Source organism: Erythrolamprus reginae, chromosome 10 (genome assembly GCF_031021105.1).
Source record: "Erythrolamprus reginae isolate rEryReg1 chromosome 10, rEryReg1.hap1, whole genome shotgun sequence".
NCBI lineage: Eukaryota > Metazoa > Chordata > Lepidosauria > Squamata > Dipsadidae > Erythrolamprus > Erythrolamprus reginae.
The window spans coordinates 20023574-20049663 of record NC_091959.1 but is presented as its reverse complement, the minus strand read 5'-3'; the positions used below and the strand labels follow the sequence as shown (position 1 = coordinate 20049663).

The window sequence follows — 26090 nt, the reverse complement described above, 5'->3', positions numbered from 1 at the left end:
CGTAAGCTCCTTAAAACCCACCTCTGCCGTCAGGCATGGGGGAACTGAGATATTCCTTCCCCCTAGGCCTTTACAATTTATGCATGGTATGTTTGTGTGTATGTTTGGTTTTATAATAAGGGTTTTTAGTTGTTTTAGTATTGGATTGTTACGTGCTGTTTTTGTCATTGTTGTTAGCCGCCCCGAGTCTACGGAGAGGGGCGGCATACAAATCCAATAAATAATAATATTAATATTAATATTAATAATAATAATAATAATAATAATAATAATAATAATAATAATTTAGTGACTGCTAAAAGTTACAATAGCAATGGGAAAATCAACTTATGGCCCTTTTTTTTCACACTTGCAACCACTGCAGCTTCCTGTGGGAATCGGATAGAAAATTCAGACGTTCATATCGATGATAGTCCTAGTGCCCGATGGCCAGGCAGCTTTTGCAAACTTCTGACCAGCATAGCCAATGGAGGAGCCAAATTTGCTTAAGAACCATGTTACTAACTGGACAATTGCACTGATTCACTTAATGACCATGGCAAGAAAGGGGGTAAAATGGGGCAAACCTCACTTCTCAAAAGTCTCACTTAGCAACATAATTTTGGACTCAATTGTGGTTCTACAATTTTACCTATAAAGGACGTTTGTGCTATGCTGACTGGAAGTCCACAAGTTGCCAAGTTTGGGGACCCCTGCGTTAGCCCTTTTATTCAGAGTAGGTGGGGAACATAGGCAGGCTTTTGAGCCCCTCCAGACACAACAGCCCGTGAGGAGGGCAGCCTATAAATCTAATTAAATACATACATACATACATACATACATACATACATACATACGGCAGAAAAAGACCTCCTGGTCCATCTAGTCCAATGTTTCCCAATCTTGGCAACTTGAAGGTATCTGGACTTCAACTCCCAGTATTCCCCAGCCAGCATTTGCTGGCTGGGGAATTCTGGGAGTTGAAGTCCAAATATCTTCAAGTTGCCACGGTTGGGAAACACTGATCTAGCCTGTCCTTATACTATTCCTGTATTTTATCTCAGGATGGATCTATGTTTATCCCAGGCATGTTTCAATTCAGTTACTGTGGATTGACCAACCACGTCTGTTGGAAGTTTGTTCCAAGCATCTACTACTCTTTCAGTCAAATAGTATTTTCTCACGTTGCATGTGACCATTACTTCATGAATGCATACATACAAACATACATGCAAATTAAGTTTTTTTGCCGTTCCTAAAAGCTTGCAAACTCGCGCCTGGCCTCTCCATCCCCCAGCAGATCCTTCTCTCCCGATCTCTTTCAGTGGATCATCCCTGGGTGGGCGTGGAATCCCTTCCTTGGCTCTCTACAGCCCCTCCCTCCTCTGCAGAGCCCCCCCCCCCGCTTCCCTTCTTCCAACAGAACCCTCCGGGAAGCTCTTTTTCTGCTCCGTCTGGGGGAAAGCTCCGTCTGGGCGGCGCAGGGCAGGGCGAGCGGGCGAGCCGGCCCTCCAAGGGGGCAGGGACCTCCTCCTCCTCCCCACCCCGCCCCTCCTGCCCCCGCCCCACCGCGCGGCGGGGGAACCAAGCCGCGGGGAGATGCGCGGCCACAAGCTCCGGCCGGGGCTCTTGCAGCAGCACCAGCACCACCCCAGTCGGTCGCCGCAGAAGAAGCCAGGCCGGGCAGAGCAAGCGGGCGGCCGCGTGCTGCAGCAGCAAAAGCAGCCAAGCGAGCCACGGCGGCACTAGCGCCGGCGAAGGAGGCGGAGCGGAGGCGTCCGAACAAAGCCCGCTTTCCCCCGGCGGAGGCAGCAGCGGCGGCAGGAGGCGGAGCAGCAGCAGCGCCCCTATGGCCGAGGCGCTCTCGCCCGCCAGGCTGCCTTGCCCTTCCCCGCCGGGGAAGCTCAGCTGGGCCGGCTAAGGAGAGACAGAGCCAGCCCGGGCCGAGCAGCCTAGCCCCGGAGCGCTGGCCGCTCTCGGGCCAGGGCGGGAAGCAGGAGCTGCAGAAGGAGCAGGAGGAGGAAGAAGAAGAGGAGGAAGATTAACCGTCTCAGCTGAGTTGGGGAGGGGGGGCTAGGCAGGAGGAAGAGCAGCAGCAGGAGGAAGAGGATTAACCGTCCCAGTTGAGTTGGGCAGAGGGGACTAGAAGGGGGAGGAAGAGGAGGAAGATTAACTGTCCCGGCTAAATTGGAGAGGGGGGACTAGAAGGAGGAGGAAGATCAAGCATCCCAGCTGAGTTGGGGAGGGGGGTGGCGGCAGGAGGAAGAGGAGCAGGAGGAAGAGCAACCATCCCAGCTGAGTTGGGGAAGGGACCTTAGAAAGGCCTGGGAAGCGGCCAGGAAGCCATCGCCGGGGGTCTCCCGAAGGCACAAAGGCGGAGGAGGAAAGGGGGCCAACGCGGGCCTGGCCTCGCCCCGCAGCAACTGGCGGAGGAAAGCGGGGCGCCCGAGGGGGAGAGAAGCGCTGGGAGAGGCGGCCGGGGCTGCTCGGGGAGGGGGAGTGGTCGTGCACGGAGCTAGCTAGCAGGGGCTGGGTTTGCAGCCAGGCGAGCCCCGGGAGGAAGAGGAGAAGGGGGGTCCTTGTGCCGTGGGGTCTCGGGGGCGGCGGGGGGCATGGCTGGCAGAAGCCGCCGCTCCTGGCTCAGCGTCTTGCTCGGTCTGGTGCTGGGCTTCATCCTGGCTTCCCGCCTCATCCTGCCCCGCGCCGCCGAGCTGAAGAACGTGGGACAGCGGCGCCGCGCCACCTCGGAAGGCTGCAAGAGGCGAGGTGGAGGCGGCGGTGGGTCGCTCCTGCCGCCCCACCGGGACTCCCGAGGGGCCCTGCTTTGGCACCCGGACTCTGGCCAGCCTCGGGCCCGGAGCTCGCCGGCTAAGAACTTCCTCTTCGTCGGGGTCATGACGGCCCAGAAATATCTGGAGACCCGAGCCGTGGCAGCCTACAGGTGAGACCCTCCCTTCCATCTGGACCCCTATCCCTAGAAATAGAGCAGTGTTTCCCAACCTTGGCCACTTGAAGATATCTGGACTTCAACTCCCAGAATTCCCCAGCCAGCATTTGCTGGCTGGGGAATTCTGGGAGTTGAAGTCCAAATACTGTATCTTCAAATAGCCAAGGTTGGGAAACACTGAAATAGAGGGCTGGGTGGGTAAGATTTGGGCACTACCTTTAAAAAAAAAACAAAAAAAAAACCTTTCCCCCCTCCACCCTACACAAATACATATTGATTGATTGGATTTGTATGCCGCCCCTCTCCAAGCACTCCAGGCAGCTCACAACATATCATAGAAACATACACTGCTTAAAAAAAATAAAGGGAATGCTTAAACAACACAATATAACTCCAAGTAAATCAAACTTCTGTGAAATCAAACTGTCCACTTTGGAACCAACACAGATTGACAATCAATTTCTTTTTGTTGTCAGCACATTCAATTTTGTACAGAACAAAGTATCCGATGAGAATATTTCATTCATTCATTCATTCGAGTCTTTGGAGAGGGGCAGCATACAAATCTAATAAACAATAATAATAAATAATAATAATTCAGATCTAGGATGTGTTATTTGAGTGTTCCCTTTATTTTTTTGAGCAGTGTACAATATTGACGACAGAAAAAGACCTTATGGTCTACTATTCCCTGTATTTTATCTTAAGATAGATCTATGTTTATCGCAGGCATGTTTAAATTCAGTTCCTGTTGATTTACCAACCATGTCTGCTGGAAGTTTGTTTCAAGCATCTACTACTCTTTCAGTAAAATAATATTTTATCGCGTTGCTTCTGATCTTTCTCCAAACTAACCTCAGATTATGGCCCCTTGTTCTTGTGTTCACTTTCCTATTAAAAACACTTCCCTCCTGAACTTTATTTAACCCTTCAATGTATTTAAATGTTTCGATCATGTCCCCCCTTTCCCTTCTGTCCCCCAGACTAAACATCAGAACAATAAACAATATACATATCTAAAAAATCCAATTAATATAGCTAAAAAACTTTGAAAACTCTCTTAATAATTAAAACCATTCATTCCCATTCACACAGCAAGACTTACTACACTCGTCGGCCAGGGGGGGGTAGGGTCTTATGGCCCCAAGTCTGGCGGCACAGATAGGTCTTTAATGTAGGACATTGGTCTTTATTCCTCTCTCCCCTTTTTATTTTTTATTTATGTTTTATTTATTTGTCAAACATGTATAGGATAGTAGTACGGTAGTTTGTCTAAACATAACGTAAATAAAAAGTAACGATAAAAGAGGACAATACATACGACCTTGGAATCCTCATATCAAAAGACCTAAGTGCCAAAGCCCACTGCAACAACATCGCCAAAAAGGCTTCAAGAGTTGTTAACTTAATCCAGTGGTGAGCTACGAGCCGGAACGCTAAATTGCGCTCGCCGTGGCTCTAAGTTCTTGCAGGACCAGTGCGATTTTGCTGCCGCAGGTAAAACCTTGCTGAAACATGGGCGCCATTTTGCTACCTCCACAGGGGCAGCAGCAAAATTACGCCAGTCCGGCAAGAACTTATGAGCCTGGATGGCGAGGGCAATTTAGCATTTCAGCTCGTAGCCCATCGCTGACATAATCCTATGTAGCTTCTGCTCCAGTAATCTCACACTACTAACCAGAGCATACAAAACTTTCGCCAGACCAATCCTTGAATACAGCTTATCTGTCTGGAACCCACACTGCATTTCAGACATAAATACATCAGAAAGTGTCCAGAGATACTTTACTAGAAGAGCCCTCCACTCCTCCACTTGCAACAGAATACCCTATGCAACTAAACATACAATCTTAGATTTAGAAACCCTAGAACTATGTCACCTTAAACACAACCTAAGCATAGCCCATAAAATCATCTGCTACAACTTCCTTCCTGTCAACAGCTACCTCAGCTTCGCCCACAACAACACAGGAGCACACAACAAATACAAATTTAAAGTAAACCGCTCTAAACCTGACTGCAGGAAATACGACTTTAGTAACCAAGTGGTTGATGCATGGAACTCACTACCTGAATCTGTAGCATCATCACCTAACCCTCAAAACTTTACCCTTAGACTATCCATGTTGACCTCTCCTGATTCCTAAGAGGTCAGTAAGGGGCGTGCAAAAGTGCACCAGCTGCCTTCTGTCCCCTGTCCTAATGTTTCTCTTTTACTAGTCTCAGGTATATAAATATTATATCTCTGCATACCACCAAAACATACTTGACAAAAGAAACAAACAAATAATAATAAATAGGACAGGGATGGTAGGCACGATGGTGCGCTTATGCACGCCCCTTAGAAACAGGGAGAGGTCGACTGTAGACAGTCTAAGGTTAAAGTTTTTGGGGTTCAGGGAAGAAACCACAGAGTCAGGTAGTGCGTTCCAGGCATTGTTCACTCTGTTGCTGAAGTCAATATTTGCAAGCCGTCTTTGGGCTTCTCCAAAAGAATCGTAGGTACCATGGAAAAGGCAGTGCTCTGTTTCCCTCCTGGCTTTAACATCCACAGGAGTTTGGTGCACAAAGGGTGGTGCTGGGAGGGGGGGATCTTTGCATTAAGGGGGATTTTTGAACCCCACCCTCCAAGCCTATCACACCGCCTTGCAAGTTTCGAGCAGGCTGCGGCATATGCCCGCTTTTCTGCAAACCTATTTGGTTAAGCAGGAAGGGCAATAATCCGGATTTTCTTGAGGCTCTTTAAGAATAGTTCATGCCTGTACATCTGGGTTAGACACTCAGCCCTGCTCTGTGCTTTACAGTATATCCCCCCCCCTCCCCGTAAATAAAAGGGATAACTTCCTCTCTGCAGCATTGATTGGATCCTTTTTTTAACAGGAGGAGGGGGGGGGGATTATATTTCTGCAACTGTATTGACTTAAATGTTAAGGATAAAAATCCTTGGAAAAAAACACGCAAAAGATTGAAATAAATCTGGCGTACGGGTGCGCATGGCAATGTGAAGAATCCCAGTGATTTCAGAGCCCCCCCCCCCAAAAAAAGTGTGAAGTTTTGCGTGGCCCGATGAATACACCCTTTGGCACTTCTTTTGACCGAAGCTCCAGCAAACTGGAGATGGTCTGTTTTTAAGGCATGCACCAAGAGACTATTAACTGAACGGTTTTATGTGGCTAGACACGCACAATATAACCTGGGAGGAGAAAGCAGAATGGGGAAGGGGGAATCATTCTGCTTTTAATGGTTCTTCTGGCCAAAACCAGTGTTGGTAATTAGTTCAGGGCCGTGCGATTTTTGTTTTAAGTTGCGTTCTTCTTCTCTTGAGGGGGAAAAAAAAAAGAAAGAGTTCATTTTATTTTTGCAGGGAGAGAGGGTTCTGTTTCCTGAGCATATTATATATCGGCTTTTGGCTGATTGTTGCACTCTAGAGATGTACATAAGATTGGATTGTGGGAAGCTGGAAAGTTCCAGTCCATTTCCCAACCCAAAGCTGCAGGAAACAGCAGTACTGTACCTATGACAGCCTTCTCTCCCCCCTCTCTCTTTCTCTCTCTCTTTCTCTGTCTTTCTCTCTTTCTCTCTTTCTCTTTCGGTCTTTCTCTCTCTCTCCTCTCTCTTTCTCTCTCTCTCTTTCTGTCTTTTTCTCTCGCTCTCTTTGTCTTTTTGTCTTTCTCTGTCTTTCTCCTCTGTCTTTCTCCTCTCTTTCTCTTTCTGTCTTTCTCTCTCTCCTCTCTCCTCTCTCCTCTCTCTCTCTCTCTCTTTCTCCTCTGTTTCTCTTTCTGTCTCTCTCTCTCTCTCCTCTCTCCTCTCTCTCTCTTTCTCTCTCTCTTTCTCTTTCTGTCTTTTTCTCTCGCTCTCTTTCTCTTTCTGTCTTTCTCTGTCTTTCTCTCTCCTCTCTCTTTCTCCTCTCTCTTTCTGTCTCTCTCTCCCCCCTCTCTTTCTCTCTCTCTTTCTGTCTTTCTCTCTCTCTACTCTCTCTCTTTCTCCTCTCTTTCTCTTTCTGTCTTTTTCTCTCTCTCTTTCTCCTCTCTTTCTCTTTCTGTCTTTCTCTCTCTCTCTTTCTCTTTCTTGCTCTCTTTCTCTTTCTGTCTTTCTCTCTCTTTCTCCTCTCTTTCTCTTTCTGTCTTTCTCTCGCTCTCTTTCTCTTTCTGTCTTTTTCTTTCTCTTTCTGTCTGTCTGTCTCTCTCTCTCTGTCTTTCTCTCTCTCTCTCCCCCTCCCCTTGTTTGGGCATCCTCCAAATATATAGCTTTCAAATCCCAGATTCTGCATCTGGAATAACTCTTGCTGGACATTCTGGGAGTAGTCCTTCCCAGTCAGATCAAGATAGGCAAGGCTGTCCTGCAGCATTGTTCCATAAAATTGTGTGCGTGGTTTTTTTTTAAAGTCATCTGCCTTTCTAGTGAGAACAGTTTTAAAAGAGAAGACTTGGTGTCCCCCCAGATCTATTCCACCTCCTTGAATTTCAAAGGTATTAGAATAGGATAGCTGGAAGGGAAATCTTCTAGTCTAGCCTTCTGTACCATTTCAGACAAGTTTGCTGTCCAGTCTTTTCTTAAAATCCTCCAGTGATAAAGCACCTACAACTTCTGGATTCCAGCTGTTCCACTGGTTAATTAGCAATAGCACCTAAAACCTATATACCGCTTCATGGTGATTTTATAGCCCTCTCTAAGTTTATAGCCCTCTCTAAGTTTATAGAGTCAGCATATATTGGCCCCAGTAATTTGGCTCCTCATTTTATCCACCTGGGAAGGATGGAAGGCTGAGTCAACTTTGAGCCTGGTGGGATTTGAACTGCCAAATTGAAGTCAGCCGAAGTAGCCTGCAGTACTGCACTCTTAACTACTGGCTCTAATTGTCCCCATTGTTAGGAAGTTTCTCCTTAATTCCAGGTTGCTTCGCCCCTTTGATTAGTTTCCATCCTTTGCTTCTTGTCCCATCTTCTGGTGCTTTGAAAAATAAATTGCCCCTCTCTTCTTTGTGGCAGCCCCTCAAATAATCAGAATACTGCTATCCTGTCACTCCCAATTCTTTTCTGCCACCGTTCTTCATGTGTTTTAGTCTCCGGGTCCTTGATAGAGAATTTCAGGCTGGAAACTACCTAAAAAGGGTCCTATAACCATAGATTGTCTCAATAGTGACAGTGATGGTGGACAGACATGTCCTTTGCACCAATGGTGCCTATAATCTCAATACTAGTTAGAGCAGCGGTCAGCAAACTTAAACACTCAAAAGAGCCATTTGGACCTGTTTCCCACAGAAAAGAAAACACCGGGAGCCACATAAGCCTTCCCGTGCCTATTTCCTGGGTGGCCATAGAACTAGCATAGATAGTTGAATTAAATGTTCTGTTTTCTTCTGAAACGTATCTTGGATTTATCTTGGAGCCACAGCAGAGGGATGAAAGAGCCACATGGGGCTCCAGAGCCGGGGGTTGCTGACCTCTGAGTTCGACGAATGCTGATTTTTTTTTCATTTGTGGAGACAAAGCAGGGGTCATACAAGAATTATGATAGTAGGAGCCTTCTCTTGGTAATTCATAATTTTTTCTAGCCTGAACTTTGTCTTAGATTCCCCTCCCCCTGTTGGTTGAGCCAGAGATTTAGCCATTGCTTATTGGGGGGTGGGGGACACACACACAATGCATTAGACAAAAATTTGAGTTTTGGGAGCCCAGAACTGATCTTCAGTGCTCAGTTATCTCCAGAACAATCAAATGGTTGTCTCTTTATTATTCTTGTCGACTCATCAGCTAAATCATCCGTATGGAAAAGTAGAATAGAATAGAATAGAATAGAATAACAGAGTTGGAAGGGACCTTGAAGCTCTTCTTTAAAAAAAAAAAAAATTTCTATTGAAATATTCACATTAAAAACAAAACATATAAATATTTAAAACAAAGTTGGAAGGGACCTTGAAGGTCTTCTAGTCCAACCCCCTGTTTAGGCAGGAAACCACTACACCACTTCAGACAAATGGTTGTCCAATCACTTCTTAAAAATGTCCAGTGCTGGAGTATTTATAGATAGATAGAATTCTTTATTGGCCAAGTTTGATTGGACAACAAGGAATTTGTCTTGGTGCAGATGCTCTCAGTGTACATAAAAGAAAAAGATACATTTGTCAAGAATCATGTGGACAGTATCCCATCGGGATCCGACCAGGAAAGATAGGTTTGGTTTTTAGCTGTTGTGAGTGTTCATTGTGGGTTTTCAATTCAAATGATTGTCATAGGGTTCAAATAAGCAACGAGGAAACAATCAATATTAATTAAAATATTAAGGAGACAAGCAACAAGTTACAGTCATACAGTCATAAGTGGGAGGAGATGGGTGATAGGAATGATAGGAATGATGAGAAAAAATTAGTAGTTATAGTAGTGCAGACTTAGTAAATAGTTTGACAGTGTTGAAGGAATTATTTGTTTAGCAGAGTGATGGCCTTCAGGAAAAAACTGTTCTAGTGTCTAGTTGTCTTGGTGTGCAGTTTTGAGGGCAGGAGTTGAAACAGTTTATGTTCCAGATATGAGAGGTCAATAAATATTTTCACTGCCCTCTTTTTGACTCGTGCAGTCTACAGGTCCTCAATGGAAGGCAGGTTGGCAGCAATTGTTTTTTCTGCAGTTCTGATTCTCTTCTGAAGTCTGTGTCGGTCTTGTTGGGCTGCAGAACTGAACCAGACACTTATAACTTCTGGAGGCAAGTTATTCCACTGATTAATTGTTCTAACTGTCAGGAATTTTATCCTTAGTTGTAGGTTGTTTTTCTCCTTGATTACTTTTCACCCATTTATTTATTTATTTATTGGATTTATATGCCGCCCCTCTCCGAAGACTTGGGGCGGCTAACAGCAATCATAAAACAGCGTACAATAATAATCCAATACTAAAAACAATTAAAAACCCATTAATATAAAAAACATACAGACAGACATACCATGCATAAAATTGTAAAGGCCTAGGGGGAAAGGGAATCTCAATTCCCCCATGCCTGACGGCAGAGGTGGGTTTTAAGTAGCTTATGAAAGGCAAGGAGGGTGGGGGCAATTGGTTCCAGAGGGCCGGGGCCGCCACAGAGAAGGCTCTTCCCCTGGGTCCCGCCAAGCGGCATTGTTTAGTTGACAGGACCTGGAGAAGACCCACTCTGTGGGACCTAACTGGTCGCTGGGATTTGTGCAGCAGAAGACGGTCCCTGAGATAATCTGGTCTGGTGCCATGAAAGGCTTTATAGGTCATAACCAACACTTTGAATTGTGACCGGAAACTGATCGGCAACCAATGCAGACTGCGGAGTGTTGGTGTAACATGGGCATATTTGGAAAAGCCCATTGCTTCTTGCCCTGCACCCAGGTGCTTTGGAGTTTGAGGACCACAGTTTAAGATGCCCTGTTCAAACCTTGTGTTATTTCTCTAAATCACTTTGGTCGCATCATTTCACTGTCCTTGTTCCCCCACAAAGTTCCGAGCAGCTAATGTTCATGTACTGAATTGTAATTTATGGTGAGAACTGTGGCATGAGCAAATCTGTTCTCCCTCTCCCCCCCACCCCTTTTTAACAGAGTAGAAGCTTTTAACTGAAATTAGGAAATCACTGGTCTCTTTCTCTCCACCCTAACCCACCCCCACTTCACCCGCCCACCCTGAAAAATAAAAAGGGAGAGTTGATAGGGACCTCTTTTGCATTTTGATCAGGGACTTTAAATGCTCCCTGAGCAAATACATAAGCAGACCATTGACGACCTATATGCCGGCGGACAAGGGAACCTTGTTTCATGTCAGCCTATCTATCGAGCGTTCCCTTGGGATTGTTGGAAATGGTCATTTGGCAGCAAACCAGGACTCTTGGGTTTGCAAAAAAACAGTAGGGTCTCTTCTACCCCCCATTCCCATTTTAGCTGCTTAGGTTTCCCCTCCACTAGCAAAGCCAGCGGAGATTTCAATGGAGGGTGGTCTGCGTACAGAATAACTCTATGCTAGGATGAAAACGTGGTTTGTTTAGCTCATTGGGTTGCATAAAACCCACTGCTGTGGCTTGTAAAAAAAACCCATGGTTTGAGACTAACATGCTGGGGGGGGGGGGTAAACTGGTTGTATATTAGCTAATAGACGATGGTGAATTAGGATAATGTGTAATTCATACCATTAATTTTTCACTAGATTTTTTGCCATCTAGCTGATAAAATATCTTTCTTCTTCACCTTGTCTGCAGAATGCCTTACCCTGCCCTATCTATCTACCTATCTATCTACCTACCTACCTACCTACCTACCTAACTATATATCTACCTAACTATATATCTACCGACCTACCCACCCATTTAACGCCCCCAAAGCACTCCTGCTTTCCTATTTTCTGACTTCTGGTAGGCCCAGTAGACTCGGGGTGGCTCACAGCAATAACAAAGACAATGTAAAAACAAATCTAATAATTTAAAAAACACTAAAAACCCCATTATTAAAAGCAAGCATACACACAAACATACCATGTATAAACTGTATAGGCTCGGGGGAGATGTCTCAGTTCTCCCATGCCTGACGGCAGAGATGGCTCTTAAGAACTTTACGAAAGGCAAGGAGGGTGGGGGCAGTTCTGATCTCCAGGGGGAGCTGGTTCCAGAGGGTCAGGGCCGCCACAGAGAAGGCTCTTCTCCTGGGTCCCGCCAAACGACGTTGTTTAGTCGATGGGACCCAGAGAAGGCCAACTCTGTGGGACCTAATCGGTTGTTGGGATTCGTGCGGCAGAAGGCGGTCCCAGAGATATTCTGGTCCGATGCCATGAAGGGCTTTATAGGTCATAACCAACACTTTGAATTGTGACCGGAAATTGATCGGCAACCAAGAGTCCAAGCACCTATTTGAAAACTTATCTTGGTCAGTAAGCCACTCCCACACAATCACGTGGCCTTTAAGCCAACCCGGGTCACATGATTGTCAAGCCGCTCCCACATCATCACATGGCTGACAAGCCACTCCTACCTGGTCACACCTACAAAACAAGCCACACTCTCATGTGGCAGTAAAAATTATGGCAACCCATCACTGCTAATAATAATATTATTATTATTATTATTATTATTATTATTATTATTATTATTATTATTCTGTGTATTTTATTTTATGCACGCTGAGAGCATATGCACCAAGGCAAATTCCTTGTGTGTCCAATCACACTTGGCCAATAAAGAATTCTATTCTCTTCTTCTTCTTCTTCTTCTTCTTCTTCTTCTTCTTCTTCTTCTTCTTCTTCTTCTTCTTCCTCTTCCTCTTCCTCTTCCTCTTCCTCTTCCTTGTATGCTGCCCCTCTCCGAAGACGCCATCCTCCAAATCTGCCTCCTCTTCTAAACCCAGTGCTTGTAGCTGAGGTAGCTGAGTTCCTTGGTGCAAAAAACACATCACAATATTATCGCATAGGTGTGACTTCCAGTAAGAATGAGGAACTTGTGGTTTTCCAGGAGTTGCTAAGTTGCTACAGTTATTCCACCTCCTTGCAACTCCAGCTAATGTGGTGGGAGGTGGTTTTCCTTTGAAGGGGCCCAAATCCTCTAAGAGACAAGAAACTTTGAAACTCAAACCCGCTGCCTTTGTTGGAGCAGATTCCTTACTGTTTGTCTGTTGTAGTTAATCATTCATGGTGTGAAGATGGGCAATTAACTGGTACCCATGAAGGGAAGTCATTAAATAGGAACAGCCTGCAAGAACCTGATCTCCCCACTCTATCAGATGGATCCCTCTGTGGAGGGGAGAATGGCAGATCTAGTACTTATAAAGTGGTTGCATTTATTTATTTACTAAATAAATACACATTAAGAAAAGTCATTCTCTCAATCTTATTTATTTATTTATTTATTTATTTATTTATTTATTTATTTTTTAGATTTGTATGCCGCCCCTCTCCGCAGACTCGGGGCAGCACACAACAGAATGCAACAATTCATGACAAATCTAAATTATAGTTTAAAATATTTAAAAAAACCCATTTACTAAGCAAACATACACACAAACATACCATGCATAAATTGTATATGCCCGGGGGAGATGTCTCAATTCCCCCATGCCTGATGACAAAGGTGGGTTTTAAGGAGCTTACGAAAGGCAAGGAGAGTAGGGGCAGTTCTAATCTCTGGGGGGAGTTGGTTCCAGAGAGTCGGGGCCGCCACAGAGAAGGCTCTTTCCCTGGGACCCGCCAACCGACATTGTTACATTTAGTCATTATTCTGTTTACATTTAAGAACCTGCAAAAAAGAAGAAAAACAGAAAAAAGAAAGGAAAAAACAAAGGCATAACAAAAACACACACACAGCGGTCTTTTTGACGGCTTAATCTTTACTTTTAAATTATTCTACGGTGCACGATACCAACGATTAATATTCGGTCTTATGTATAACCTACTTTCAAATTGATTTTTCTTGTTGAATCTTATTTTCCCATCTTTCTATATCCACATTTGATTATTACAACGTCTTTAAGTTTACTAATCTGATATTTTTAAAACTTTTAAACATATGTGCGAGTGTTGGGAGTATTTATAGATAGATAACATTATTGTATTGGCCAAGTGTGATTGGACACACAAGGAATTTGTCTTTGGTGCAGATGCTCTCGGTGTACATAAAAGAAAAAAGATACATTTGTCAAGAATCACGAGGTACAACACTTAATGATTGTTATAGGGTACAAATAAGCAATCAGGAAACAATAATTATTTACAAAGAAGCCAGCTTTAAAGAACAGCTGATTAAAAAAGGAAAGAGACCGAGACAGAAAGAGAGACTGAGACTTAACACCGGATGTTGACTGTAGTTCTATACCCAGGAGTTTCAGTTTTGTTCAGCTTCTGCCTTGAGTTTCATTTTGTGTTCCAAAGCTTGTTATGACACCCTTGGAGGAATTTTGATCTGGTTAATGTCTCTAATAGGAAGTTGCTCTGTAATTAGGAGAGGGGGGAAGTCCATTTCCTAAATCAGAATTTCAGGGAGAGAAGAAGCAATCTTGGTTTCTTTTCTCCCCCTCCTACTATTTGCTACTATCTTAGCAAAAGTAAAAAGAGAGAGAGAGAGAGAGAGAGAGAGAGAACAAAGATCCTTTTTTCTTCTTCTCTGATGTGGATTTTCAGGGGAGGAATTGCTTGCTTCAGCTTTCAAGAGAATTGCCCACCTGGGTGTTGTTAGAAGAAGAAGAAAAAAATCAAGAGGAGGAGGAGTAGACAATAAATATTATGGTTTTACGGGTGGGATCTACCGTTAAGCAGCTGCTTCAAGCTAACTTTGCAGTTTGGATGAATGGAGGATGCTGCCCTTACACCAGCGTATATTGTTACTGAGCCGAGTAGCAATATTTCACACCTTTTTTTCCTGCAGAAAAAAGGCACATTTTATAGATGGAAATGTATGCAGAGAAGATGGGGGTGGAAACTACTGTACAGTGATCCCCCGTTTATTGCGTCCCCAACCATTGCGAACAGGGTACTTCGCTATTTTTCAACCCGGAAGTCAAAATACCATCTACGCATGCGTGCCCATGGGCACGCATGCGTAGATGGCAACCGGGAGATCAGCTGCTGGGCGGCTTCCCTGAGTCTTCCCCCTCTTGCTGGCGTCAGCGAGGAGTTTCCCCACCGCCCACGCAAACTCCTCGCTGCCGCCCGCCCTTCGCCCGCCCACGCCGTTCATTCTCACCGCACCGGCCTGTCCACGCTGTCTCTCGGCGCTTTCGAGCTGAGTCCGGGAGCGAGTTCGCTCCCGGACTCAGCACGAAAGCGCCGAGAGACAGCGCCAAGGAACGGGCCTGTCCACGCTGTCTCTCGGCGCTTTCGAGCTGAGTCGGGGAGCGAGTTCGCTCCCGGACTCAGCACGAAAGCGCCGAGAGACAGCGCCAAGGAACGGGCCTGTCCACGCTGTCTCTCGGCGCTTTCCAGCTGAGTCGGGGAGCGAGTTCGCTCCCGGACTCAGCACGAAAGCGCCGAGAGACAGCGCCAAGGAACGGGCCTGTCCACGCTGTCTCTCGGCGCTTTCGAGCTGAGTCCGGGAGCGAATTCGCTCCCGGACTCAGCTCGAAAGCGCCGAGAGACAGCGCCCCCCGGACCCCCAACCCGGGTTTGGGGGGCTGCTAGGAAGCCCCCCATGCCTGCGGCAAACAACCGCGCCGCCCCCAATCTTCGGCTCCTCGCTAGCGCTGTGGGAGTAAAAACACCATCTGCACATGCGCAGATGGTGTTTTTACTTCCGCATCGCTACTTCGCGAAAACCCGCTCGTTGCGGGGGCTCCTGGAACGGAACCCTCGCAACGAGCGGGGGATCACTGTACTTTGAAATGAGCTTGACTTTTTGATAGCCGCATTCATGTAATTTTGGCACAAAGGAAGAAATTGTTTGCCCTAGTCCACTAGTAACATGGTCCACAAGATATAATTTAAAAAATATAGTAAGTTTGTTATTTGTATACATGAATTATATGTTTTAAATGAAGCCCAAGACAATTTCTCTCACTCCTTGTGGACCAGGCAAGACAATGTGCACAAAGCTCGTTCTCCCTCCCTCCCTCGTTCTCTCCCTTCTTACTCCCTCCCTCGTCTGTCTGTCTGTCTTTCTGTCTGTCTATCTATCTATCATCTATCCATCCATTCTCTTTCACTCCCTCCCTTCCTGCTTTCCTTCCTTCCTTACTCCCTCATCTATCTATCTATCTATCTATCTATCTATCTATCTATCTATCTATCTATCTATCTATCTATCTATCTATTAGATTTGTATGCTGCCCATCTCTGTAGACTCGGGGCGGCTCACAACAACAATAAAACGATTCAAGACAAATCTAATAATTTAAAAACATTAATAAAAACCCGGTTATTAAAGCAGATATACACGAAAACATACCATGCATGAATTGTATATGCCCGGGGGAAATGTCTCAATTACCCCATGCCTAATGGCAGAGGTGGGTTTTAAGGAGTTTACGAAAGGCAAGGAGGGTGGGGGCAATTCTAATCTCAGCTGGTTCCAGAGGGTCGGGGCCGCCACAGAGAAGGCTCTTCCCCTGGGACCCGCCAAATGACATTGTTTAGTCGACGGGACCTGGAGAAGGCCAACTCTGTGGGACCTAATCGGTCGCTGGGATTCGTGCGGCAGAAAGCGGTCCTGGAGATATTCTGGTCCAATGCCATGAAGGGCTTTATAGGTCATAATCAACACTTGTGAATTGTGACCGTAAATTGATCGGCAACCAATGCAGACTGCGAAGTGTTGGTGTAACATGGGCATACCTTGGGAAGCCCATGATTGCTCTCGCAGCTGCATTCTGTGCGATCTGAAGTTTCCGAACACTTTTCAAAGGTAGCCCCATGTAGAGAGCATTACAGTAGTTGAATCTCGAGGTGATGAGGGCATGAGTGACTGTGAGGTCACTATGCTGGATTTCGTATTTCATCACCAGTCGGGCTCTTCCCAAGCACCTAGGACTGCGTGATGTAGCGGCGAATTATGTTTGCTGATCCCAGTAAAGTGGCCTTTTGCAATTGACAGATGGAGATTTTGTCAATTCCGATGGTTTTCAAATGTCCGCTGAGATCCTTTGGCACTGCACCCAGCGTGCCAAGTACCACTGGGACCACTTTCACTGGCTTATGCCAGAGTCATTGCAGCTCGATTTTTAGATCTTCGTATTTCACTAATTTCTCTAGCTGCTTCTCCTCAATTCTGCTGTCCCCTGGGATTGCAATGTCGATGATCCATACTTTCTTTTTCTCCACAATCAGGATGTCGGGTGTGTTATGCTTCAGAATTTGGTCAGTCGGAAGTCCCACAGTAGTTTTGCTTGCTCATTTTCGACCACTTTTTCGGGTTTATGATCCCACCAGTTCTTTGCCACTGGTAAATGGTAGTTCCGGCACAAGTTCCAGTGGATCATCTGTGCCACAGCATCATGTCTATGCTTGTAGTCAGTCTGTGCAATCTTTTTGCATCAGCTGAGTATGTGATCGATTGTTTCATTTCATTCATTTTATTCTTCTTCTTCTTCTTATTATTATTATTATTATTATTATTATTATTATTATTATTTGATTTATATGCCACCCCTCTCTGAGGACTATCTATCTATTATCTATCCATCCTTATTCTTTATTCCTCCCTTTTATTATGTTTATGTTTATGTTTATTTAGATTTGTATGCCGCCCCTCTCCGTAATTACTGGTACAGTATTACAGTATTACTAATCTTCTGTTGCTTTTCTTATATATCAAGTGCTTCTGTACCAGAGGCAAATTCCTTGTGTGTTTAATCATACTTGGCCAAATAAAGTATTTAATTCAGTTCAGCGTTGTCATCTTCTTTCGGAATGCTTGGAATTTTCCCTTGTTCTTCCCCAGGGCTTGTTCTTCTCTTGGCCTTTCTCTTAGAGTTCTTTCTTGTTCCTTAAATTGCAGCCATTGCCACTTCTCATTATCGGCAGGTGTTTGGTGCTGTTAAGTTCTAGGCGCTAGAATACTAACTAACCTTAGTTCAACAGTTCTAAAATTACTGCAACCTAATTCAGGAAACTGAAATTGCTAATTGAACTTAAGTAAAATTGCCGGGTGAGCTGTTTTAATATTCCTACTATGATTTGATTGCTTATTTGTATCTAGACTATCATTAAGTGTTGTACTTATGATTCTGGACAAATGTATCTTTTCTATTATGTACACTGAGAGCATGTGGACCAAGACAAATTTCTTGTGTGTCCAATCATACTTGGCCAATAAAATTATATTCTTTTTTTTTGGGTGGGTAAAAGTTTTTTTTCCTCCACTTTTAGACAGTGTGATATCATATACAGTGATGCCTCATCTTACAAACGCCTCGTCATACAAACTTTTCAAGATACAAACCCGGGATTTAAGATTTTTTTGCCTCTTCTTACAAACTATTTTCACCTTACAAACCCATCGCCGCCACTGGGATGCCCCGCCTCCGGACTTCCGTTGCCAGCGAAGCACCCGTTTTTGTGCTGCTGGGATTCCCCTGAGGCTCCCCTCCATGGGAAACCCCACCTCCGGACTTCCATGTTTTGGTGATGCTGCAGGGGAATGACAGCAGGGGAATCACAGCAGCGCAAAAATGGGTGCTTCGCTGGCAACGGAAGTCCGGAGGTGGGGGAGTCTCAGTGAAATTGCAGCATCGCAAAAACACGGAAGTCCGGAGGTGGGGTTTCCCATGGAGGGGAGCCTCAGGGAAATCCCAGCAGCACAAAAACGGGCGCTTAGGCTGGCAAAAGGGGTGAATTTTGGGCTTGCACACATTAATCACTTTTCCATTGATTCCTATGGGAAACATTGTTTCGTCTTACAAACATTTCACCTTAAGAACCTCATCCCGGAACCAATTAAGTTTGTAAGACAAGGTATCACTGTACTTTCAATCTTCAATACAATACAATGAATTTACATTTATATTTGGTATTTATCATCCAACAAAACGTTGCATCCTTTACTTTTATCACCTGGAAAACTTTCATATAAACCTTTTCAATATTATGCAGACTTACAATACTATTTGCTGTTACATCTCATCTATATGCTTTCCCTTATCTATTAAGAAGTAAATGAGGATGCATGACAATTAAAAATAACCACTTTGGCATAAAAGTAATAAAATATAATAAAATAAAATTCTGTTCTATTCTATTCTATTCAAGCTAGGGGTTGAAAGTTCACTAAAATGCCATCACTCAGTAGCCATGTGGCTCCCATGTTATCATCTTGTTAATCAATTTAGACAACAAAATGTTTTGGACCTGTTCTGCAAACTTGGCCTAGGATTACAAGTGATGTACCCAATACAGAAACTTAGAAAGTAGCAGGAAACCCCTGGATTTTTCATGCCTCCCCCCCCCAAAAAAAACCCTTGGCATTTTATATATTTTTATTTTTTGCTTTTTGATCTTGTGAGTCTCTTTGCTTGTCTTTTGTCAGGATAATTAATTTGTATTTAATAAAGAAGCAATTGTAGGATAGGAACATCTCTGCCTAGATTGTTTATATGTGATGGGTCTGAAAGCACGTTTCAGAATAAAGTGACAAATCATCGTTGTAGTCTTGCTTTCTCTAAGTATTTGCTCTTGAATATTAATCAGCTTAATATCACCAGCAATTTGAAGGAAAGGAATCTAATAGATTGTTTTCTTGAATTAATCTTAGGAGATAATTTCCTTAACTTTACAACACCTTCCCTTTTAACTATATTATTTTATAATGTGTGTGTCGTTTACACATCTGTCAACATTGTAAGCTGTAGTTTCACTTAATTTAGCCAGTCATTTTTTCTCTCCTGTTACCTTTTAATGCATGAACAGAGCCATTTTTCCCCCTCTAAAAATAGCTGATATAATTTAGCTGATATAAAACAGCAGATAACATTTTAAAGGAACATTTTCTTTTCACACTTTGATAACATTTCCCAGTCCAGAATTAAAGCGCAGATTATGCTCCGAACACGGCTGTTTAATACATGCAGGAAGTTGATGAGTATATTGTTACTGAGCCGATTAGCATTTTTTCACACCTTTTTTTCCTGCAGAAAAATGCACATTTTATAGATGGAAATGTATGCAGAGAAGATGGGGGTGGAAACTACCGTACTTTGAAATGAACTTGACTTTGTGATAGCCGCATTCATGTAATTTCCTTGGCACAAAAGAAGAAATTGTTTGCTCTAGTCCACTAGTAACATGGCCCCACAAAATATAATAAAAAAATAAATAAAGTAAGTTTGTTATTTGTATACATGAAGTATATGTTTTAAATGCAGCCCAAGACAATTTCTCTAACTCCTTGTGGACCAGGCAAGACAAGGTGCACAAAGCTCGTTCTCTCTTCCTCCCTCCCTCCCTCCCTCCCTCCCTCCCTCCTTCCTTCCTCCCTCCTTCGTCTGTCTGTCTGTCTATCTGTCTATCTATCTATCATCTATCCATCCATTCTCTTTTCCTCCCTCCCTTCCTGCTTTCCTTCCTTCCTCATCTATCTATCTATCTATCTATCTATCTATCTATCTATCACCTATCCATCCATCCTCTCTCCCTCCCTCCCTCCTTCCTTCCTTGCTTCCTCCCTCATCTATCTATCTATCTATCTATCTATCTATCTATCTATCTATCTATCCATTCTCTTTCCCTCCCTCCCTTCATGCTTTCCTTCCTTCCTCCCTCACCTATCTATCTATCTATCTATCTATCTATCTATCTTTCTATCTTTCTATCGATCGGTCTATCTATCATCTATCCATCCATCCTCTCTCTCTCCCTCCCTCCCTCCTTCTTTCCTTGCTTCCTCCCTCATCTATCTATCTGTCTGTCTATCTATCTATCTTTCTATCTTTCTATCTTTCTATCTTTCTATCGATCGGTCTATCTATCATCTATCCATCCATCCTCTCTCTCTCCCTCCCTCCCTCCTTCTTTCCTTGCTTCCTCCCTCATCTATCTATCTGTCTGTCTATCTATCTATCCATCCATTCTCTCTCTCTCTCTTTCTATCTATCTGCTAAGCAATTGTAGTCTGAAATACAAACGTAAAATACACAGTTTTGTTTTTAAACCTGGTTTTGGGTTTCTTCCTCTCTAGAACGTGGTCCAGCACAATCCCTGGGAAGGTGGAGTTCTTTTCCAGCGAGGGCTCCGACCTGTCTCTTCCCATCCCCATCGTGTCGCTACCTGGTGTAGACGACTCTTACCCGCCGCAGAAGAAATCGTTCATGATGCTCAAGTACATGCACGACCACTATTTGGACAAGTACGAATGGTTCATGCGAGCGGACGACGACGTCTACGTGAAAGGAGAGAAGCTGGAGAACTTCCTGCGGAGTTTGAACAGCAGCGAGCCCCTCTTCCTCGGGCAGACCGGACTCGGCACGACCGAAGAAATGGGGAAGCTGGCGCTGGAGCCTGGAGAGAACTTCTGCATGGGGGGCCCAGGAGTCATCATGAGCCGAGAGGTGCTTCGGAGGATGGTCCCCCACATAGGAGAATGCCTGCGGGAGATGTATACCACCCACGAGGACGTGGAGATCGGAAGATGCGTGCGGAGGTTTGCGGGAGTGCAGTGTGTCTGGTCTTATGAGGTAGGTCGGGGCTGGGACAGAGAAGGGTTTAAAAGTTTTGAAGATGTCCCCCAGAACTGTTATTTTCAGCACACACTGTCTCTCTCCCTCTCTCTTTCTCTCTCTTTTTCTCTCCTTCCCTTCTCTATTTCTCTCTTTTTCCCTCTCTTCCTATTTCTTCCTTCCTTTCCTTCTTTCCTTCCTCATTTCCTTCCTTCCTTTCCTTTCCTTCTTTCCTTCCTTCTTTCCTTCCTTCCTTCCTTTCCTTCTTTCCTTCCTTCCTTCCTTTCTCTCTTTCTCTCTCTCCCCTTCTTCTTCTCCCTCTGTCCATCTCTCTTCCTTTTTCTTTTCCTCTCTATTTCTCCCTTCCCTCTATTTCACTCTTCCCTCTCTCTCTCTGCCTCTCTTTCTCTCTCCTTCCCCTCTCTATTTCTCTTCCACTCTCTTCCGTTCTCTTTTCCTTCCTTCCTTCCTCGCTCCCTCCCTTCCGTCCTTCCCCCTCTCTCTTTCCCCTCTCTTCTTCTTCTTTCTCTCTCTCCATTTCTCTTCCCCTCTCTGTTTCACTCTCTCTTCCTCTCTCTTCCTCCCTTCCTCTCATTTGTTCTCCCTCATTCTTTCTGTCTTTCTCTCTCTCTCTCATACGTGCACACAATATTTTTATGAACATGCGAAGGAAAGTTTTCGAATTGGATGCTAGATCATTTCAAGGGTTCAATGACTTATGAATGGAAATCTTACATTATTTATATTATGCGGTTATATACAAAGCATGGAGGGAGACCTTTAAAGGGAGAAAACTGTTTTCCAGTTACGTGTCTCGATCTGTTTATTGTCTCGAGTGCTAAAAACACTCAGTTCAGGGGGGCGCGTGAAAAACAAAAGCTACCTAAGTTGCAATGTGCGTTTTCATACCTGATCTTTTCCTTCGTTGCATTAAAACATGGGGGTGGTTTTTAATCCTGATTTATAGAATAGTCCTGTGAGCTAAGCCATACGTTCTGCTTTAAATGCCAGAATAACTGGCTGAGTACACGGAGCTATGAACTTGCAGTGGTTAGTCTCAAGGACGGTGCTATCTGAGCTGGTGACCCTAACTTCTTTGCATAATAGAAATCTGGATTTCTCAGAAGTACAAAGTTCTGTTCTCGTCAAGCAACTTCTCCTTGATAAATGCAAGTTCTCCTTGATAGGTGAGGGTATTTTCCCCCCTCTTTGGGCAATTATGGCAAAAATAATGTGATTTTAAGACAGTGTGTTCTGTGTTAGTCAGCACTTTTAATTCCTAGTATCTTATGAATGGCCTTCTTAGGGGATCCACGCAGAGAGAAGAGGGGTAAACTCCACATTGAGTATATATATGGCAGTGATAGCGAACCCATTTTTCGCTCGGGTGCCAAAAGTGCGCGAGCATGCGTGGCTTATAAAGCAATGCCCCTCCTGCACGTCGTGTCCCGTCCCCCCACGCATGCGCACATGACCCAGTGAAGGGCTGCCCATCGCAGGCGCTACTGGTGACCGGCACGGGTGCATTCAGCTTATGTGTGCATGCGTGGCGGTGTGAGATTTGGCTTCTGTGCATTTACAGGAAATCTCACGAGGACGCTTTCACACGCACAATTTTGCTGATTTCTTTGCTTGGAAGCAAAAACCCACTGAAAATCGGCAAAACCCCACACTCGCGAGCATCCTCACACACGATTTTGCTTCCTGCGCATGCACAGAAATTGAATCTCTGGTGTGCACGCATTGGGAACACAGAGATACATGCACATCTCTGTTTTTCTAACTGGGACTGCGCACCGGACTGTCCATGCAGCAGCTCACTAAAGGCGTGACCTCCATTTTGGCCTCACATCCCAAAACAGCGGTGAGAGGCAGGAGAAAGCCTTCTTTCCCACAAATGGAGCCGGGAGAGGGGAAACGCCTTGCGTGCTGAAACAGCACAGAGGTGGAATCTCTAGATATCTGGGAAGGCCTTCTCTGGGTCCCGTCAACTAAACAATGTCGTTTGGTGGGACCCAGGGGAAGAGCCTTCTCTGTGGCGGCCCCGGCCCTTTGGAACCAACTCCCCCCAGAGATTAGAATTGCCCCCACCCTCCTCACCTTTTGTAAGCTTCTTAAAACCCACCTCTGCCGCCAGGCATGGAGGAACTGAGATATTCTTTCCCCCTGGGCCTTTACAATTTACTTATGGTATGTCTGTATGTATGTTTGGTTTTTATAATAAGGGTTTTTTTTTAGTTATTTTAGTATTAGATTGGATTGTTACATGTTGTTTTTATCATTGTTGCTAGCCGCTCAGATCTATGGAGAGGGGCAGCATACAAATCCAATAAATAAATAAATAAAAATAAATAAGGCACGGATCACAGAAAGTGAGGAGGAAGCACGGGCATGTCTGACCGGAAAATCAGATGGCCTGTGGGGCACATTCGGACATGCACTGTAGAGCCGAGCTGGTCAACGGCTTGCATGCATGCAGAGAGGGCTCCTTGAAAATTGGAAAAGGCAATTTGGGGGCAATTTGAAAAGGCCTGCACATCGTTGGTTGAAAAGTTGATTGCGGCTGGGTTGTTGACTTCACAGTGCGTATCGACAATCATCCTAATCCCAATCCAAAACACATTTTATTTTTGCATGCAACAAAATACATTTTGAGCTTTCAAAAAAAAAAAAGATGGGTCGAAAAGCTCAATAAATATGGTGCCATAAGTTTGCCATCACGGATATATAGGGTAGATGCCTGGAGAAACAGGAACCTGGCTTCAAATTAGGATATGCAGTGCTGATCTGCTTCCAGGTCTCTTAGGGATCAAACTCTCTGCTCGTTGGATCCATGGATATCATGATTGGGATTTACAAACCAACATGAATTTTGGTGAGCAGAATGCAGGCAATTTGAAAAGGCCTGCACATCGTTGGTTGAAAAGTTGATTGCGGTTGGATTGTTGACTTCACAGTGCGTACCGACCATCATCCTAATCCCAATCCAAAACACATTTCATTTCTGCATGCAACAAAATACATTGTAAACTCCTGAAAAAAAAAAAGATGGGGCGAAAAGTTCAATAAATATGGTGCGGGGCGGGCATTGCATATTGGCGGTCGTGACACATATTTTGAGCGACAGGGAGCCGTAGCAGAGGGATCTAAGAGTGGCTCCAGAGACATGGGTTGCAGTCAATGTTCCCTCGGGTCGCTTTCCCACGTAGCTGCGTGGCCATACACGTAATGAGAGAATGACGCATTCCAGTTTCCAATTGCCGCACATCATTTTCTAATACTGGAGGCTGCACGACTGTGCAGCCGCGCACATGACCAGAGAATGGTGCGTGGCAGTTTCCAATTGCTGCGCACTATTTTCTAATATTAGAGGCTCCATGGCTGCGCAGCCGCGCATCTGACCAGAGAATGGCGTGTGGCAGTTTCCAATTGCTGCGCACCATTTTCTAATATTAGAGGCTGCACGACTGCGCAGCCGCGCATCTGACCAGAGAATGGCACGTGGCAGTTTCCAATTGCTGCACACAATTTTCCAACATTAGAGGGATCATGTGTTGCAGACCCCTGGTATAGGTTGATCTGGAGAATTGGTTTGGCAGGCTTTTAACGATCCCGATGAAGATTCTTCTATTGAATCCAACTGTTTCTTGTGTCCTGAATTTGCTAGCCTCACAAGACTTGACAAACACCCATGTAGGTTTTTTTTTAAAAAAAATATTGGAACTAAGCTTAAGTATTTATGATACACAAACCTACTCCATGTTTTTTTTTTTTTAAACCCAGTGAATAACCTAATTTAAGGGAAGTTAAAGGGGAAACTTATCATCAAGTAACTGGGCGGGAAAACCACTCACCACCAGTAATGTTACAGATAATGCACTGGTACTGATGAGCTGGCTTGGAATCATTTTCAGTGGAACACTTTTGAGCAGGGGTTTCAAACTGGGAGGCCATGGGCCGCATGCTTCCCGCACAGGCCACGCCCACCCCAGCTCCGCGAAAGGAAAATACGTCACATGACAACACTGCGACTTCAACAACCTTGCTCGTTGAGTTTATCCTTATTAACAGCTCCTTTCTTAATAAGAAATTATGAGTCATTGCACTTCATTTTTTTTTAAAAAAACAGCCAAGTGGTTTCTTCCTCTTTTCCCCCCTGCTGTGTAGCGTATGCTTTGACAAGAATAGAATATTAAAAAAAAATAAAAAATAAAATAAAATAAAGGTTCAGTAGGTATTTTTGGAACTGGAAACAATGGGTCGTTGCACGCCTCCTCCTCCACCTAAAATAAATGATGCAGTTCCCAATGGTTTTCTGCGGCAAAGGTTTTCAGTTTTCAGCTGCGCAGAGCTGAAAACCTTTTTTTTAAAAAACAGAAACAAAACCCCTGTGTGATTTTTCTTTTTCTTGCACTAAAGTGGAACCTCATGGCTGAGATGGAAACTCTCTCGCACAGATTGTCTCCTGGCAGACTTTACAAGGACTGCCTGACGCAGCTCCTCCATCCATCAAACGTTGTCCTTCAAACAAGCTTCACTCCCAGGCTCTGGAAGAAAGAGAGCTGGGGTGTGGGTTTTTTTGCATTGTCTTGCCATCTGTGGAGATATCTCAGGAATCGAGTCTGGGATTCCTTTGATCTTTTGGAGGGCTGCCTCAGGTACAGATGGCCCTCGCCTTACAACTGTTTTAGTGACCGTTGGAAGTGACAGAAATGCTGAAAAAAGTGACTTGTAACCAGTAGCGGGCAGCCAAACTTTTTACTGCCACACTGTGGGTGTGGCTTATTTTGTGGGTGTGGCTTAATGGTCATGTGACTGGGTAGGAGTGGCTTGCCGGCCATGTGATCAGGTGGGAATGGCTTGAACGATCATCATCGTACAAGTGAACTGTGAAGTCCTCGACTTACAGCCTCCCCAGTGTCGCTCTCTGGGGTGACAATTTGCTTCATGTTTCCCGCGTTCTCCTTTCTGGGTCGCCCCCCACCTCCGGCTGGGTAGCTAGGTGAACGGCTGCTTCCAGAAGCATAAATGCTGCCAGTGTCGCTTCCACCCACACCTTCTGCTTGCACCTCAGGTGGGAGGTGGCCGCGTGAG

General features: G+C 44.8%; 1 protein-coding gene across 1 annotated transcript in view; it reads left to right on the top strand.

Annotated features, from left to right (window-relative positions):
- Window positions 1–1556: 1556 nt before the first annotated feature.
- CHSY1 (chondroitin sulfate synthase 1) overlaps window positions 1557–26090 on the top strand; it is a 147808-nt gene continuing 123274 nt past the window's right edge. Inside the window, exons 1-2 of the mRNA XM_070761982.1 lie at window positions 1557–2920; window positions 20519–21014. Coding sequence (XP_070618083.1) covers window positions 2592–2920; window positions 20519–21014 — 825 coding nt within the window. The 5' untranslated portion in view covers window positions 1557–2591. The remainder of the gene's footprint in view (window positions 2921–20518; window positions 21015–26090) is intronic.